Source organism: Onthophagus taurus, chromosome 7 (genome assembly GCF_036711975.1).
Source record: "Onthophagus taurus isolate NC chromosome 7, IU_Otau_3.0, whole genome shotgun sequence".
In the NCBI taxonomy this organism is placed as follows: Eukaryota; Metazoa; Arthropoda; class Insecta; order Coleoptera; family Scarabaeidae; genus Onthophagus; species Onthophagus taurus.
The window spans coordinates 8,562,355-8,581,086 of record NC_091972.1 but is presented as its reverse complement, the minus strand read 5'-3'; the positions used below and the strand labels follow the sequence as shown (position 1 = coordinate 8,581,086).

General features: G+C 30.6%; 2 protein-coding genes across 2 annotated transcripts; one reads left to right on the top strand and one right to left on the bottom strand.

The window, feature by feature from the left end:
* Positions 1-2,781: 2,781 nt before the first annotated feature.
* On the bottom strand, positions 2,782-3,783 carry LOC111424543 (Helix loop helix protein 3B). The gene is made up of 2 exons (XM_023058121.2): positions 3,675-3,783; positions 2,782-3,621 (listed from the first exon to the last, which is right to left on the bottom strand). The coding sequence occupies exons 1-2, from the start codon at positions 3,675-3,677 to the stop codon at positions 2,890-2,892; spliced, it is 735 nt and encodes a 244-aa protein (XP_022913889.2). The 5' UTR covers positions 3,678-3,783; the 3' UTR covers positions 2,782-2,889.
* A 3,297-nt stretch (positions 3,784-7,080) lies between these two features.
* LOC111424500 (putative ferric-chelate reductase 1 homolog) lies at positions 7,081-15,787 on the top strand. Its single transcript, XM_023058051.2, has 7 exons — positions 7,081-7,173; positions 13,335-13,741; positions 13,805-14,618; positions 14,692-14,935; positions 14,991-15,103; positions 15,160-15,276; positions 15,333-15,787. The coding sequence occupies exons 2-7, from the start codon at positions 13,338-13,340 to the stop codon at positions 15,477-15,479; spliced, it is 1,839 nt and encodes a 612-aa protein (XP_022913819.1). The 5' UTR covers positions 7,081-7,173; positions 13,335-13,337; the 3' UTR covers positions 15,480-15,787.
* Positions 15,788-18,732: the final 2,945 nt, after the last annotated feature.

The window sequence follows — 18,732 nt, the reverse complement described above, 5'->3', positions numbered from 1 at the left end:
GTCATTCTTTGGAAATAAAGTCCGGTTCTTGTATGTTACGTCCAGTTTGGCCAACGTAATACTTCCCGCAACTGCACTATAGACGATAGAGTCCCGCTCCTTTTAATGGGGTTAGTTTGTCTTTGGCTATCAGAAGAGGATTTTGTATTTTGCTGACCGTACCGTATCTTACCACGACATCATTCTTCTTCAGACACCTCCCAATTTGTTCTGTCACACCTGAAACATAAGGAAGGCAGATAAAATCGGCTGGTGTAGTACTTACCGAATCTTCCCTCTGCGTGGTTTGATGGCCTTAGGTTTTCTTTATCACATATCCTCTCTGCTCACTGGAATAAGGCTTGAATCACAGACCTCTTCCGTTGTGGGTGGTGATGGGATATAGCCTACAGGTATCTATTCATATGTGTCTTCTTTTGATATACTCTCAGTTCCATGCCCCATCTATCTTCCTATCCACTTCGAACTTGTTTCTGAAGAAGGATACAACATGGCATCCAAAACGTTAAAAATTTTTTCAAAAACAGCATGGCTTAACCCAAAAGTTTCTAGGTCTAGTGTTAGCTCTAGTGATAGTGCTACTGTTAGTTCTAGTTTTAGTTAAATTTACTTTAGTCCTTATGAAACGAGAAGATGTTGGACAAAAGGAGGAGTAACAATTTCTGACAAAATGGCTTTATCTATTAATAATAATAATAATCATAGTTTTATTGAATAAGTATGATTATACATTGTTCTCGTCAATAATATACAGTTCGTAAGATTCAAAATATTACATATCCTTCCTTACAACCCATTCACAACCCAGTATTTATATATTAGGAAAGTTCTTGTCTGCAGCTATTCCTCAATTGAATAATACTCCTTTTCCAATAATATTCGTTTAAGTGTCTGTTTGAACCTTTTGTTATTCAACTCTTTTATTTTTGATGGCAATGCATTGTACAATTTGACCGATATATAGTTGAAAGCATTCTGGAATAACAATTGGAATAGCAAGATCGAAAAATCTTTTAGTGTTTTTGTATGCAGATTTCTTTGTTGTTCTTTATCCTTCGTACCTCATTTGGCAACTTCTACTAAAAATCATCTTTTATTTGCATCCTCGCCACCCACTATTACTATAATTTCGCCATCTCTATCTATCTCTACCATTATCAATTAATCTATTTCTTCCCAACATTTTGCATGGGCCAAAATTCAAGTACGCGTAACTTTTTATTACGTTTGCCAACGTTTAATTTTGAATGTTCTTCGTGTTTCGGTTGCCATTCTCAACATTCTAGAATAAACAAATCAAAAAAATTTTACTTTGAAATTTTTCTCTACGGCAAAATACTTTACGTGGTCAAAACTAGTCGTACGGACGAGCATAGTTGTTTGGCTAGCCAACGGTACATAATACACCCGAATCGGCCGTCAGACCCGATTTCTTTGTTGTTCTTTATCCTTCGTACCTCATTTGGCAACTTCTACTAAAAATCATCTTTTATTTGCATCCTCGCCACCCACTATTACTATAATTTCGCCATCTCTATCTATCTCTACCATTATCAATTAATCTATTTCTTCCCAACATTTTGCATGGGCCAAAATTCAAGTACGCGTAACTTTTTATTACGTTTGCCAACGTTTAATTTTGAATGTTCTTCGTGTTTCGGTTGCCATTCTCAACATTCTAGAATAAACAAATCAAAAAAGTTTTACTTTGAAATTTTTCTCTACGGCAAAATACTTTACGTGGTCAAAACTAGTCGTACGGACGAGCATAGTTGTTTGGCTAGCCAACGGTACATAATACACCCGAATTGGCCGTCAGACTTATGAGAACATTCAAACCATATAAAAAGGGACAATAAATGGTGAATTCTCCTCGTATTCCGTTCTGCATACCTGAAGAGAAAGCAGTGGTTGTGCAGTGGAACGGTGAGAAGTCTTTAAAATTTAACACACGTGTATGCTTTTGGACATATTTAAATACATTTGGATCGGTTTGGATGCGTTTAGACAAGTTAGGGCACTTTCAAACAAATTTACATAGATTTAGACACATTTACATACGTTCAGACAAATTTAGACATGTTTAGATTTAGATGCTGTTACTGGTTCATTTCAACCGGATACGGTTACGATTTTTTGCACTTTTACAATGAACCTTTACTTTATGTATTTATTCACTAGCAATTTTAATGTTATATGTATTACATCATTTTCTAGTTTTCAATTAAAACATCAAATTTTAATAAACATAATCTTTTGATGTTTTGATGTTTTTTGCTTTTAATAGATTATAATAGATCCTTTGTGATCTACATTTTTGAAGATATATGCACATAAATAAAAAAATATCCCTTTTTTTATCATCCTTTACATAAATACATTTAATGTGAGTGAGAGAGTAGAAATTGGGGGGCGTGTTTAGACTGTGTTATCTTCACTACGCAGGTGTTTGCTGTGGTATGAAACGTGAGGGGTGTGAACCGGAAGTATCGATTTATCCATCCCCAACGAAATTTTACTCAACCTAACTTCAGAGTGAGGGTGAGATGATCCTGTGAACTCCGATTTTTGTGGGAACGATTGGTGAGGATTAAAAAAGGAGCTAATAAGCTAATCGTGACCGTAATTTGTCGGACACGCGGCTGTTAATCCTGCTTGACTGTTATCTAAATTAATTAAGGGATGAATCTCTTTTCAAGGGATTTTACCAAAATGTTTCAGAAGGGAATAAAAAAGAAATAAATAAGTCTTTCTAAGAAGATTAAAACAGATCTTTGAAAATCGTGGTATATATAAGTTTATATTTTTATATAACATTGCACAAATTCACAAAGATATAACTGTATATTCTAATTTAAGTAAACTATTTTATTTTAAATAAATTATTCCTTATTGTTTCTTTAAATCCTTTTCATCATCTTTTACATCTTTCTCTTCGTATTCTTGTTTGACTCTTTTCGTTCCCAAACTTTCAAAATATATAATCTTTTTAGCACACAAATGATTATTAGGAGCAATCATAAGTAAATTATTTCCGTTTCGATCACATATATTATTATTTTGAATAACTAAATTTCTCCTTAATCTTGCACGAAATCTCAACGCTTGCTGGGGAGTAACCGGTAATTGTTTAATAATATTTTCCTCACATTTAATATGAGTATCATTACTTTGTTGCCATTCCAAAACATTCGTTAATAATCTAATATATCTGATAGCCATTCGTAGAATTTCATTTTTTGACAATTTTTTGTCAGGTGGATGAGTTGGAACTAATTTTCTTAATTCAGCGAAAGCCCCACTAACATTTTGTTGCCTCCATCGTTCTCGGCTGTTTGTAAAAATTTTTTTAACAACCCCTTTGGTTGTTGAAACATCAACCGGGTGTGGAACTAAAGGTTGCGAACAAGTAAATTTTGAATCACGACTTAATTTTTCATCGTCACTATCGAGCAATGAAAAATCATCAGATAAATCATCCTCATCTGATTGAGAATCAACATCGTAAGTTTGTTGAAGTCTTCGCGTGTTTGTTGGCGATGAAGATGTGCTGTAATCGGTGTTTTCTCCTTCAGCAGACCATTCCATGTCGGCTGAATTTGAATTTATTGTAATCATAGGCTAAAAATGGTTACTTGTAATAAAATTATTTAAAAAAATTTAAATAGTCTTACCATTAGTTATTATTATCAAACACTTTTATTTTAAATAATTTTGTTTAATAATTGAACTCGGGAATAACTGATATAGTAATGATCTCAGCATCCGTTTCAAACGTGAACTGAGAGGATGTGATATGAGTAGAAATAATATCTGTTATCTGCAAGTTACAGCAACTGTGTTGGACCAATTGGAGGTTGTTGGGGTGGAGCTTCTTGGAACGCCAGCCTTTGAAATCATCCCCTAATTCTCTTTCTCACTCCCACTTCATGTAACAGCATTGATTATGTTATATTCTTTGAAAATTGATTAAAAATTCAATAGAGTAATATCTCGATATAATGGACCTTGTTAAAACCAACATCGAGTTGTCTATATGATGTATAAAGCAAGGATGGTAATTCTAGTTTTAATTGTTATTCAGCGCAGGTTGTTGTTTACTTTTTATTGAACGAAAATTAGAACTAACACTAGACCTAGACCTAGAAACATTCGGGTTTAGCCGTCTTAAGAGACGCACGGCTAAACCCGAATGTTACTAGTTCTATTTCTAGTATTAGTTCTAATGCTAGTCTTAGTTCTAGATTTACTTGTTACTCAGCGCTAGATTGTTATATATTTTTTTATTGAACTAAAACTAGAACTAACACTAGACCCCGGCTAAACTTACTCATATCTTTTTCAAACGTATCTATGTTCGTTAGAAGAGAAATTTGTTAAATGAAAAGATGTGCGTAAGAGTACGAATTTGCTATACTTGTCTTTTAAGCGGTGTAACTTTGTTGACCTTATTCTTGACACGAAAATTTCTAATAACTCTACAGTAAGTAATCACTAGGTTAACATTAGACAAGCTGGGGTACAAGTTATCTTAATCAATATTAAAAAAAAAATCATTCCAAAAAGCAAGATCTTGCTCATTTAATTCAAGGAGCGTTTTTAACAATATCTAATATATATAAAGCAAGTTTTAATAATATCTTATCTCTTGGCAGCAGCATCTAAGCTTCAACAAACAATATGTTGTGTATATTTAATCATCCATTACCACTATCTGGTTCTCTTCCAGCACCTAGTATTCTGCTTATAATGTTTAATCTTCTATAAGTATTAAGAAGTCTTCTGCAAACAGTATCCAGTCTTTTATAGCCAGGATTTAGTTTGTTGCCCGTAGTGTCTATTCTTTTGCTAGCCGTATACTGTTTTTTATTAGCAGTACTAGTCTTCTAATAGCAATGTATAGTCTCTTATTGGTATTAAGTAGAATCCAGTCTTCTGCAATCAGTATTCAATTTTCCAATAGCAAAATGTAGGGTTTTCTTAGTAGCAGCTGATCTTCTGCAAATAATAGTCATCTGTAAGCAGGATCTAGTCTTTTTAGACCAGAATCTGGTGTTTTGGAATCAGTATTCAGTCATTCACTAGTAGTATTTAGTTAGTCTGCAAGAACTAAGTTATCTAAGCCGTCTTAAGAGACGTACGGCTAAACCCGAATGTTTCTAGTTCTAGGTCCAGTGATAGTTCTAGTTTTAGTTTAATAAAAACGTAACTCTACAAGTATACAAATATACATTTTTGTTGTGTTAACCTAATATTTAAAGTTTAAAAGTAAGATAATTTATTTTTCTATTTAACTTTTTATTTCAATTTGTTTATAATTTGGGTTACATTTCTTTTATAAAAGAGTAATTACATTGCACCCTATTGATACTATGAATAATAAAAAAAGGTGCTTTTGAAAAACTGGTCGCGTGCCATAGTCCAAGAGGGGTTTAGTTTTTTTCTTTATCTGAACGACACACGACCCTAATGCGCTAATAAAAAGCTTATTAGATTTACAATACAATAAAAACTGGTCTCTAAATAAATGTTTAAAATGTATATTTTATCTATTTTTTTTTTTAACTTTTCTTTTAAGAAAAAATACAAGCAACAAACATTAAGTATTAACAAAGTACCTACTTATTGACAAAAGAACACCCTTGAGAGATAAATAAAGGGGATCTTTTTTTCTGGCGACAAGTTTTGACAGGGTTGACACCACACCACTTATCTCACCGAAAACCATTGATGCGTCAACCAGATAGGGCACAAACGATCTTTATTTTCTCATAGATCCTATGGCGCGTGTAATTTGGACAATATGTGTATGAATATGGTTAAGAGATTAACAACGAAAAATTGTAATCAGTTCCCACACAATTTTAACACGTTTCCTCTTTATTTTTTTTTTACATTTGTTTTTCATTAAAATATATTTTTAAAATTTTTACTGATTTGGACATAGATAGCATTATTCGTCCAATAAGAAGTAACTCGATGACATTAACATGATCAATAATTGTTGTCCACACATAATTCCTCAAATAAAAGATATTGTCAATTCCAGCATATCAAACTATCAATTGCCTAACGTCTGGAAAAAGTTTTTTGGCAAAAAATAAAAAATCCTCATTTCTTTGCTGACCTGCAACCGATCAGTATCTACAGGTGTTGTCTAAGGTTGGAGAAGATTATGTGTTATTATGTATTATTGAAATGAATTGTTATCTGAGGTGCAATCTAGTTTGGGTCATAGCTGCACCACCAGATTGTTGAACATTATGGATGATATTCTGAGGGCATCTGATAACGGAAAGGTAATTAATTTGTGATGTGACTTGACTATTCTAAAGCCTTCGATAGAATAAGACAAAAAATGTTGTGTTTAACATTAATTCATATAGGGATAAGTCAAGAAGTAGTCTCCTGATAAATTGTGTACTGTGAATTGTATTATTATTTTAAGCATAGTTGCCTAAATTGTTGACCTCGGATACTCATTCCAAAATGTTTCGTATTTTAATTGAGTTGGATATACCTGTAAAGGTGATCATCCAATAAATCAATGAAGCAAGTTGAAACCGAGTTCATCGATAGTCGAACATGTTAGGCTTAAAACTTTAAAATGGAGAGCTTAAAACATCAAAATTAATCTCATATAAATTGTTTGGGTTAGTATTTATTTACAAACATGATGATGATTATTCCTAGAATTTTATTATTAGTCAAGGTTTGTTTAAAAAAATTAAATTTCGTTACTAAATAATTTTCGAATGGAAAAGGATTTTTGGTAAAAGTTTTGAATATAAAAAGTGAATGGATTTCCCTCAAAAAAAAAAAGTATAAACTTGCCGACCTTCATTCTCTATCTTTGCAAATTCTGTAGAACGTAAAGCGGAACGTGGTGACTGTTGTGGAGAGAAAAGCAGGAATCCGTTCGTTTCGTTTAGTAGTTGTAGAGAGAACGCCAGTAACGTGTCTTGTCGTGAATCAAACGGATCGAGTGTTTTAAAACAACGGTAAACATGTCCATAAAATCAATAAAATTGCTGTTTTAAACACAAACCTAAACAACATTTAAACTAAACCGATTAAAAATTATACCAATACAAAGTTTCTTATAAAATTTATTAAAAACCAGTGATTAGATCCGATAGTTTGCTTCAATCTTTGGTATTTAAAACCTCTACGGTGAGTTACAGATGGAATACGAAACAGCGTTTTAACTTTCTCTCTGTGTCTGTTGATTAAAAAAAAAGTTTTAGACTAACCAACATTTCTTACAGCTGTTGTTATAATTTTTGTTATTTAAGTTATCTTTTTATATAATACTTTGTTGTGGAAATTGTGTAATTGAGTTTTTCTTGGAATTCGAATGATTTTTTAAAATTGTTGCGGTGATTATATAAATTGTGGTTAATTATCAATGATTAATATGATGAGGTTGAAAATCTTTATAAACAATAAGTATTAATGTAGATCTAATAAATGGTAAGTTATCTTGTAAAAGGACCCATTAAGAAGATCGAAATTTTAAATATTACATAAAAAGGATGAAATATAAAAATAACTTTTGTGTATAATGTCGGTTTAAAGTAGGTCAATTTGGGTTCGAATTGTTATAATTAAGAGTTTCTTGGAAAGTATACATAAATTAATTTGTGTTTATTGACAGGTATTCTATAAGAGAAAGCTCTAACTTAGAAAATTTTTAGAGATATTTCAATGTCAATATAAGATTTTCTAAATTTAAGAGGATAAAATGAGTTTAACTACAAGAATGTGATTTTCTGCATCAAAATAACATTTTGAAAGTCTAAGCAGAACTTTTTAACTTTATAAAAAATGTTAATAAGTAGAATATTATTTAATGATTTCATATTACCACGTTGTTGCTTCTGTATAGTTAAACTCTATAATTAGATTCAATAATAAAGAGAAATTTACATAAATCGTTTGGTGAATAATCTGTTTTAACATACTTGTCTTATTCAGTGATAATCAATGTTATCATAAAAGAGCAATAACAAAACAGCTATTTAATCGTATTATACTTTGTTTTCAAACTAGGAGTGAATACAAATGTTAGAATTACACTACGAAATATCATCAGAAGATATTACTAGAAAAAATAAATAAAAAACATTTAAATATTTTTTAGCTCTAAAAAGAACTGATTTTACTCAATTAAATTGAAATGTATTTAGAACACAAAAGGTACATGATTTCTTCTGATGTGCGTAACCTAATCTCTAATAAGGTCTTCCAATTATAGGGTCCTCCAATTAGAGGTTTAATTTTAAATTAAGATAAAAAATCAGTATTTGTGTAAAAAGCAGAGATATTTTTATTTTTGTGCAATTTACATACTCTGAGGGTATTAATGGATCATATTTTGATGAATGACCGTTAATATCTCCATTTCGAGATATTACACGTCCCTGAAACGGAAAGAGGTATTAAAAGAGCATTGTAATAAAGATATCGAACTTAAGAAAGTAACTCCAGAAGAAGACGAAGATAATAAAGCATCATTCTACTTACTGCAAATATCCTTTATTTCAGCAATTGAAGCATCTGGCACCTCATGCTCCTCCTCCACAGCTTTCACTTGCTCACGTTGCAATTCCTTCTCAAGTTCTTCTGGAGTGAGTTCTTGACCACATCATCCTCGATGATTTCGAACTCCAAACATTTCCACAAGACTGAAATGTGTGTCAGGCACAGAAGTTAGCCAAAGTTTTCTTTATGCTGACTGCAATGTCAAAGGCATTGTTCCAGGCTTTATCAAAGAAATGTATGTAGTGGATAGTATTAAAATGATTCTTCCAGAAATCTTACTGGGTCAAATCTGTATCATTAAGTTAAAGTTTGAAATTACTTCCTCATCCATTGACTGTAGTAAGGGTGTGGTGTTAAGTGACCTTAAGTTGTATACAGGATCAAGGTCTTCTTCAATATATGGATGAGCTGTAGTTGTGTATAAGTTGCACACATTTAAGAGGCAGTTTTTTCTATTCCTTAAAAAAATTAATCTAAAGGGGTAAATCATGACATATTTTTTTGAAATAATTAAAAAATAGAAATATTTTTTGCCTCAAGGTTACATGTTATTCGTAGGTATTATTTTTACGTGTTCTGTCAACAAATTTGAATAGACAAAGTTCAAGGATTTCAGGAAAACATATAAGATTGTTATTTTTGCGTGTTTGTATTTTGATACGCAATCTTCATCGATCTACGCAACTTTTCATTACCCACAAAAATGACCTCATAATAATCATCAGATATTGATTAATCTTGAAACTCGTGTATCTATAATTTAATTTCCGTTTGAGCTCATTTTTATTATTATTATAAAAACCGTGAATCTCCCACTTCATAAACTAACAATACTCTTGGGAATTGTTATAGAATTTGCATAAACACACACGCAATTTACTGTTTTTTCTCCTACTTCCACGAGCTTTAATTAGTTATCCTAGTAATGTTTTTACCTTGTTTTTATAAATTGTTTGGATTTTCCAACGATAAACGTCGTATAATGCATACTGATCGCTTATTTAACAATTTTAGTGGATATATTTTTTTTTAAATAATGAGTCAACAATTTACTAAAAAAAGTATGAATAATGAATTTTACGGTAACCTAGAAATAAACTACAAGATAAGATTAAAATGGAAAATGGAAATTATTCCATGTAAATGCGAACGGGTGTTTTTTTGTACCTTTCTAGTTTTTCGCAACAGGACAATTGGTCAATTGTCTTTAATTGCTTTGAAACCACTTTTAACAGACTTTCTCTTTATAAAACTCAACAAAACCTGAAAACTATTCGTTAAAATAATTAGTGATTTAGTTCTAATTACATCCGCATTTTTTAAATAATTTTTTAACGCAACATGTTGATCCAACCCAACTATATTTTTCTTTCATTGTCACAATCTTATTGTTTCTTTTAAAAAAAAGGTCACACACAACATTAGATTACAAATAAAGACCATTCATTTATAATTGTCCTTCTAGATTATAACATAATTAGCAATTATAATTAAATTATGTCAAATCGTGTTCTCCTACACAAAGATATTCACTTATATGAACTTTGATATTTCAAATGAAAAGGAAACAAAATAAAATTATAACTTAATGTTCTCGATCTTGTTTTCGTTATGGTATTGTGTGGTTTAAAGTTTTATCTTTTCCTGTTTTCGAAGGTAACGGTGCAATAAACGACTGTGACACACTACACACACCTGCAAATAGAATAACAATGATCGTTGTCCTTGGTATAAAGCAGTGAAAGTTAGCTATATTTTTAAAAGATGTTTTAAAAGGTATTATAATGCATTAAAATCTCAATACAACGGATTAATATGGGGAAGGAAGTTCAATGAAAATATACAACCATCTAGCACTGAATAAAATCTAAAACTAGAACTAACACTAGCATTAGAACTAACACTTGACCTAGAACTAGAAATATTCGGGGTTAGCCTTGCGTCTTTAAGATGGCTAAACCCGAATGTTTCTAGTTCTAGGTCTAGTGTTAGTTCTAGTTTTAATTTAATGAAAAATATACAACAATATACAATATAGACAACTCGGGGAATAACCCGAATTGGATTCTATCTATGAGCTGCTCTTTATCGCGGTTTTACTGTATTATTTATAATCATATAAAAGTAATAATTTACCCTTTTATCCATTTTTTACAAAGAAAATAATTCTACAAAAAGCAATAAAACTCAAAACTGAACGATAAAATCACCCCATAAAATTATTCGAACTAAAAGATTTAGATTTAATCTAACCTAAATTCTAACCCCTAGTTAAATTTATTTCTCGATTATTTAACCCAATTTCTTGAACGTGAACGACCTTTTAATACAACAAGGGGTTAAAATAGGGGTTGTTGCCAAGGAGTTAACTACAACAAAGCGTGCCGTTCTCGTTCTTATTAAAAATGTTGCGTTGGGGTAACGCAAAATGGTAGTAGTTGTCGGGAATTAGTTCAGAAAAGTACAACAAAACGGACGGTTTTAAGATGATTCATAACAATTGTAGATAGTCTATTTAAAAAAATTATTTTGATAAAATATGTAATGAATGAAAACCGCCTTGATGGTTGGCCTGGATTTCCCCAAGCGGCAAGCAATTCTAAAAACTCGTTCGCATTGAACTGCGGCCGTCAAAATTCCTTGGAAAAACTCAAGCCTGAATGTGAGTCATTTTAAATTTTTAAAGATAGAGGATTAAAAATGTGGTTTGGTTTAATTTTCAAAAGTGTATCATCGGAAATTTTATTAATAAGTCAGACTGTTAAAGAAGATTATAATTGATAATACATATTCTAATGCTTGTTATGATGTCATATTCAATTGCAAAGTCATGCTGAAAATGACTCATTTTCTTTTTGATTTAAAGATATCCAATGGAATTTTAATTGAAGCTATACTCCACCCAATGCAACAATTACGTTTAACCTTAAAAAAGGTTAAATCTTTAAAGCATTTTTTTTATTGCTTTTTATTTTTAAGGTCAAATCCTACACGATTTTATAAATAGAATTGTTCGTAGATAATTAAATGATTCACAAAATAATATTTTCCTGTAATTAAAGGCAAAATTCCAAGAATCTAAATTGACTGAAAAACTTATTCCTATTTTTTGTTTTGAAAAACTCCTCATTTTAACATTCTTGACTAAGCGACATTTTATTGTTTTTACAGATTTTCATGCTGTCTGGTAGGTAAAGGTGTAACTTATTTCAGAAAAAATGCAGAATATCGAAAGACCTAAAATACTATTTGTTTTAAAGTTTTTTTGGTTTTTTGAATGCTTTATATTCAAAAAACCAAAAAGTTCGAACTTTCTACTTTTAATTTTGACATATTTGTCAACTTCATAAAAAATCCTTTAAAATGAGTCCAAACTCGACGTATTTAACTTTAATAGTAATGAAAATACAATCACTTCCGGTTGAAACGTCAACGTCAATTTTGACATATTTGTCATCCTCATTAAAAAACCTTTAAAATGAGTCCAAAGATGACGCACTTATCTCAAAAAACAAAAAAGTTAGAATAAAAAACATTAAACCCGAAGTTAGCAACAAAGAAGATAGCAATTTAATTTTTAAATATTAATACCAACCTTAATTTTTGATTTTTTTTATTATATTTCCGTGTTTGTGATAAATTTTAACACATTTTATAAAAATTAAGAATATGTCAAAATGACATTGACATTTCAAACCGGAAGTTGCTTATATCTCGAGTAATATTGGAATTAAACGTATCATGTTTGGACTCATTTTAAAGGATTTTTCACGACGATTACAAATATGTCAAAATTGACGTTGACATTCTTAACCGGAAGTTGATCATAACTTCATTAATATTGAAGATAATTATGTCGTGTTTGTACTCATTTTAAAGGATTTTTAATGAAGATTACAAATATGTCAAAATTGAGGTTGACATTTTAAACCTGAAGTTAATTATCATATAATAGAAGTTTTATAACTGAGATTAATCTAGTGTTAGTTACTTTTTCGCACTTTCTTTTTACTTTTAACGTGTTTTTTGGGTCATTTCACATTGATTAAAATCTAGATTATTTTCTTCATAAATTTTTACACGAATCGTCATCATTTTGTCTCTAGTTTTAGTGATTTAATTTATCGACTTACGGAAACAACCTGTATAATCGTAAAACGTAACGAGTGACCAAGCGGCTTCTGTGCTTGTGATAGCTATCATCAGTGTTCTGTGATAAAAATTGACAGGCACCAAACAATTTTCAATAGTTTGAGCCTGTCTATTCTGAGAAGTCTTATATTTTTAGAGAGATAAAAACGAAAACGTGGGCATTTTAGCCTATCTTAACCGATAGGCAGTACTCCACTAGTCCTGGGACATACTTTGGAAAACCCTCCGGGATGAGTTCTGGCGAAGACCATCCACGGCATCTTTGCCTGGTACTCTGGTGAATAGGGATTCCTAGAATAGATAGGATCTAGCTTCATACTCCTGATTGATTGTACAAAATGTGACATATCACTCTGTTTTACCTGTAAAAGGAGACAGATTCTTGGCAAGGTGTTTTGCTAGCTGATAGGTGGAAAAATTTATAGCACTGACAATAGGGCGTAATGGGACCTCTAGTTTATGGATTTTAGGTAATCCATATATCCTTGATAGTGCTAATGTTAGTTCGAGTTTTAGTTTAATTTCTTCTTGTCTTGCAACTTCTACAGTTGTATAACAAAACTTTGCAAATAACTTTAAAAATAGTATCTTTCTGCCAAAATTCACCCCTAAATAATTATTTACTTTATTTCTTTCAGAAAATGTTTTCCCTTCATCTTCAAAAACTTATTCTTATCTACACACTCATTAACAACGTTCAACCCCTTCCCGACGGAGCACCTCCTATAGTTTGCGCTACAATGATGCCAAATCACAGTGGAGTCACACCTCAAACAACGGAATCTCCATATATTTTACAATTAAAACCGAATATTTTGGGTGTTTTGGTTACGATAGGTCGCGAAGACTTCGAAGGTTTCATGTTACAGGCACGAAATCCAAACGGACAAATCATCGGAACGTTCGAACCAACTCCTAACTTAATTAAAACTATAGATTGCGACGGATCCACGGATAATAGCGTTACTCATTGGTCGACGTCACAAAAGAAGAATTTAGAAATTCAATGGCATTCTAATAGTTATGAAGGACCTGTTACTTTTAAGTAAGAAACTAAAAAAATCATATTAATGCATCATAAAACAATTTATTTGTTTTATTTTTTTAGTGCTACTGTGGCTCAAAATTACGCAACTTTTTGGGTTGGAATTCAATCCCCAACAATTCAAGTATCCCGTTCTAAAATAACTTCAAACACCACGCCGTACTTTAAAGCTGAACCAAAAACGGAATCATCAACAGAATTTGATCCATTTTACGACGGTTGCGGTACGAAGAAAACTTGTTTTGGTGCCCCAGATGGTTGTTTGCAATCAAAAAATTGTAAAGCAATCGTTGCCGTTAACGTTTACGGGGAACGATACGAATTTGAATTAAAATCCCATAATACAGCTTCTTGGGTTGGAGTCGGTTTATCTCAAGATGATAAAATGGGCGATGATTCAGTGATTGAATGTGTTAAGGATTCTTCCGGCGGTGTTCAAGCATACATGTCTTGGACGAACCCAAGACCAAATTTGGGTGTTTTTAGGCCTAACGATCAAAGAGGAATTAAGTTATTAAGTTCTTCGATTGAAGATGGAGCGATTTTTTGTCGAGTACAAAGAGATGCTATTACAACTGTTAATGATGTACAGTTTGATTTAGTTAATACGAAATACAATCTCTTGGTAGCTGCTGGTAAAAGTATTGATGCGAATAAAGTTGGTTATCACGACGTTTCTCGATTGGCAAGTGGTGATAAATTATTATTATCGGACATTTCTTCGTTGGAGGGAGCTTCAAAAATTTTATTAAGATTACATGGAGCTTTTATGTTAGCTGCTTGGTTAGGGACTGCTTCAATTGGGGTTTTATTAGCAAGATATTATCGACAAACTTGGGTGGGAACTACAATGTGTGGAAAAGATTTATGGTTTGCAGTAAGTGTTTAAAATTTTGATTTGATGATATGAACTTCACTTATGATGTGATTAACGCTTTATTTGGTTTTAGTGGCATAGATTTTTTATGATATTAACTTGGTCATTAACGATAGCCGGATTTATTTTAATTTTCGTTGAATTAAAAGCATGGTCATCAGAAGATAATCCTCACGCGATTTTGGGTATAATAACAACGATTTTGTGTTTTATCCAACCAATTGGGGCTTACTTTAGACCACATCCCGGTACTTCAAAGAGGCCCATTTTTAATTGGTTGCATTGGTTGTGTGGAAATGTTGCTCACATTCTTGCAAGTAAATATATTTATTTTGTATCGATTTAATTGTTTTTGATTAAATGTTTTTTTAGTTGTTACCATTTTCTTTGCTGTAAGACTGACAAAAGCTGAACTTCCAGAATGGATGGATTGGATTTTAGTTGGATTTGTAGCACTACATGTTATTATTCATATTGTGTTATCGGTAATTAAACAATATTAACAAAGAAATAACTCAAATAAACTTAATTTATTTTTAAGATATTGAACGCTGCTTCTGAAAAACAAGCTGAAAGACGAGTAACGTCATTTCCAATGAAGGATTTAGGTGGGTCAGGAAGGACTTCTGCTTATTCTGATAGAGGAGGGGATGCACCAGTAAGTAATTATATCTTAGACTTTGATTTTAGTTTAATTTCTTTTTTAATTTGCAGTATTCAAAATTAAGAAAAACGTTATTGGCCCTTTACATCATATTAATCCTCTGCATCGTGATAGTTTTAGTTTTTATTTCTGTTGTTGCACCAGTTGAAGCATTCTGGGATAAGGTGAAGTCGCAAATACAAACCGATGGCAACTAAATAATTAGTTATTAATCAAAAAAGTTATCAGTACTTAAATCTTACTTTTTTAAGTTGAGTGTAATTTTCTTTATTTTTATTTCTTTATCCCTCTAATACGCTGCAGTATTGTAAAGTTTATAAACTTAGAATTACGTTCAAATAATTCCACGAGTTTTTTATTACCTTCTTTTTTATTTATTACTACTTAAACATTTTTGTTTTGTACAACCATTCTTGTTATGATTAGTGGATGCATTTAGTTTAGATTGATGTCTTGTTTTATCTTGTAAATATATGAGAAAGGAATACACTATCTACAAATTGTATTTTTTAGTGGTGAAACGGATATCCGGCAACTACCCGGTGTCTGGTCATTTTTTAAAATCCCCCCCGATACCGGATAGTTACCAAATATCCGGCTTTGGTTGGATATTAAAAACCTATTACTTACTACTCCACCATTCCCAGGAATTAGTATCTCTTTTAGGTGTTGGACACTGCAGATAACAACCAATTTTTGAAATAATCAACAATTTTTTCGAATTTTGCAATTTTCGCCCATTAAGTTTCAAAAATTCATATAAAATCTATATCTTGAAATATGGGTATGAAAATTTCCCAAAATGTTAATAAAAGTGTCCTCTTTCCAATGAACCAACACGTTTTGAAAAATAACTTTTAGTTTTTGAGAAAACAATATTTGCAGTTTTGATAAAATTTTCGATGTTGTAATTTTCATCGATAACTTTCAAAATACGCTATAAAATTAATTTCTTGAAGGATCCTTGTGGAAATATCACCAATTATTAATTATAGTATCCTCTTTGTAATGCAAAAAGGCGTTTTGAAAAATCACGTTTAGTTTTTGAGAAATAAATGTTTGAAATGATCAACAATTTTTTCGAATTTTGCATTTTGCGCCGATTAAGTTTCAAAAATTTGTATAAAATCCATATCTTGAAATATAAGTTTAAAAATTTCCCAAAGTGTTAATAAGAGTGTCCTCTTTCCAATAAACTAACACGTTTTAAAAAATAACTTTTACTTTTTGAGAAAACAATATTTGAAGTTTCGATCAAATTTTCGATGTTGCAATTTTCATCGATAACTTTCAAAATTCGGTATAAAATTACTTTCTTGAAGGATCTTTGTGGAAATATCACCAATTATTAATTATAGTATCCTCTTTTTAATGCAACAAGCCGTTTTGAAAAATCACTTTTAGTTCTTGAGAAATAAATTTTTTAAATAATCGAAAATTTTTTCGAATTTTGCAATTTTCGCCGATTTAGTTTGAAAAATTCGCATAAAATCCATATCTTGAAATATGGGTATGAAAATTTCCCAAAATGTTAATAAAAGTGTCCTCTTTCCAATAAACCAACACGTTTTGAAAAATAACTTTTACTTTTTGAGAAAACAATATTTGAAGTTTTGAGCAAATTTTCAATATTGCAATTTTCATCGATAACTTTCAAAATTCGCTATAAAATTAATTTCTTGAAGGATCCTTGTGGAAATACCACCAATTATTAATTATAGTATCCTCTTTCTAATGCAACAAGCCGTTTTGAAAAATCACTTTTAGTTCTTGAGAAATAAATTTTTGAAATAATCGATAATTTTTTCAAATTTTCAATTTTCGCCGATTAAGTTTGAAAAATTCGCATAAAATCCATATCTTGAAATATGGGTATGAAAATTTCCCAAAATGTTAATAAAAGTGTCCTCTTTCCAATGAACCAACACGTTTTGAAAAATAACTTTTAGTTTTTGAGAAAACAATATTTGAAGTTTTGAGCAAATTTTCAATATTGCAATTTTCATCGATAACTTTCAAAATTCGCTATAAAATTAATTTCTTGAAGGATCCTTGTGGAAATACCACCAATTATTAATTATAGTATCCTCTTTCTAATGCAACAAGCCGTTTTGAAAAATCACTTTTAGTTCTTGAGAAATAAATTTTTGAAATAATCGATAATTTTTTCAAATTTTCAATTTTCGCCGATTAAGTTTGAAAAATTCGCATAAAATCCATATCATGAAATATGGGTATGAAAATTTCCCAAAATGTTAATAAAAGTGTCCTCTTTCCAATGAACCAACACGTTTTGAAAAATAACTTTTAGTTTTTGAGAAAACAATATTTGAAGTTTTGATAAAATTTTCGATGTTGTAATTTTCATCGATAACTTTCAAAATACGCTATAAAATTAATTTCTTGAAGGATCCTTGTGGAAATAGCACCAATTATTAATTATAGTATCCTCTTTGTAATGCAAAAAGGCGTTTTGAAAAATCACGTTTAGTTTTTGAGAAATAAATGTTTGAAATGATCAACAATTTTTTCGAATTTTGCATTTTTCGCCGATTAAGTTTGCAAAATTCGTATAAAATCCATATCTTGGAATATAAGTTTAAAAATTTCTCAAAGTGTTAATAAGAGTGTCCTCTTTCCAATAAACCAACACGTTTTGAAAAATAACTTTTACTTTTTGAGAAAACAATATTTGAAGTTTTGAGCAAATTTTCAATATTGCAATTTTCATCGATAACTTTCAAAATTCGCTATAAAATTAATTTCTTGAAGGATCCTTGTGGAAATACCACCAATTATTAATTATAGTATCCTCTTTCTAATGCAACAAGCCGTTTTGAAAAATCACTTTTAGTTCTTGAGAAATAAATTTTTGAAATAATCGATAATTTTTTCAAATTTTCAATTTTCGCCGATTAAGTTTGAAAAATTCGCATAAAATCCATATCTTGAAATATGGGTATGAAAATTTCCCAAAATGTTAATAAAAGTGTCCTCTTTCCAATGAACCAACACGTTTTGAAAAATAACTTTTAGTTTTTGAGAAAACAATATTTGAAGTTTTGAGCAAATTTTCAATATTGCAATTTTCATCGATAACTTTCAAAATTCGCTATAAAATTAATTTCTTGAAGGATCCTTGTGGAAATACCACCAATTATTAATTATAGTATCCTCTTTCTAATGCAACAAGCCGTTTTGAAAAATCACTTTTAGTTCTTGAGAAATAAATTTTTGAAATAATCGATAATTTTTTCAAATTTTCAATTTTCGCCGATTAAGTTTGAAAAATTCGCATAAAATCCATATCTTGAAATATGGGTATGAAAATTTCCCAAAATGTTAATAAAAGTGTCCTCTTTCCAATGAACCAACACGTTTTGAAAAATAACTTTTAGTTTTTGAGAAAACAATATTTGAAGTTTTGATAAAATTTTCGATGTTGTAATT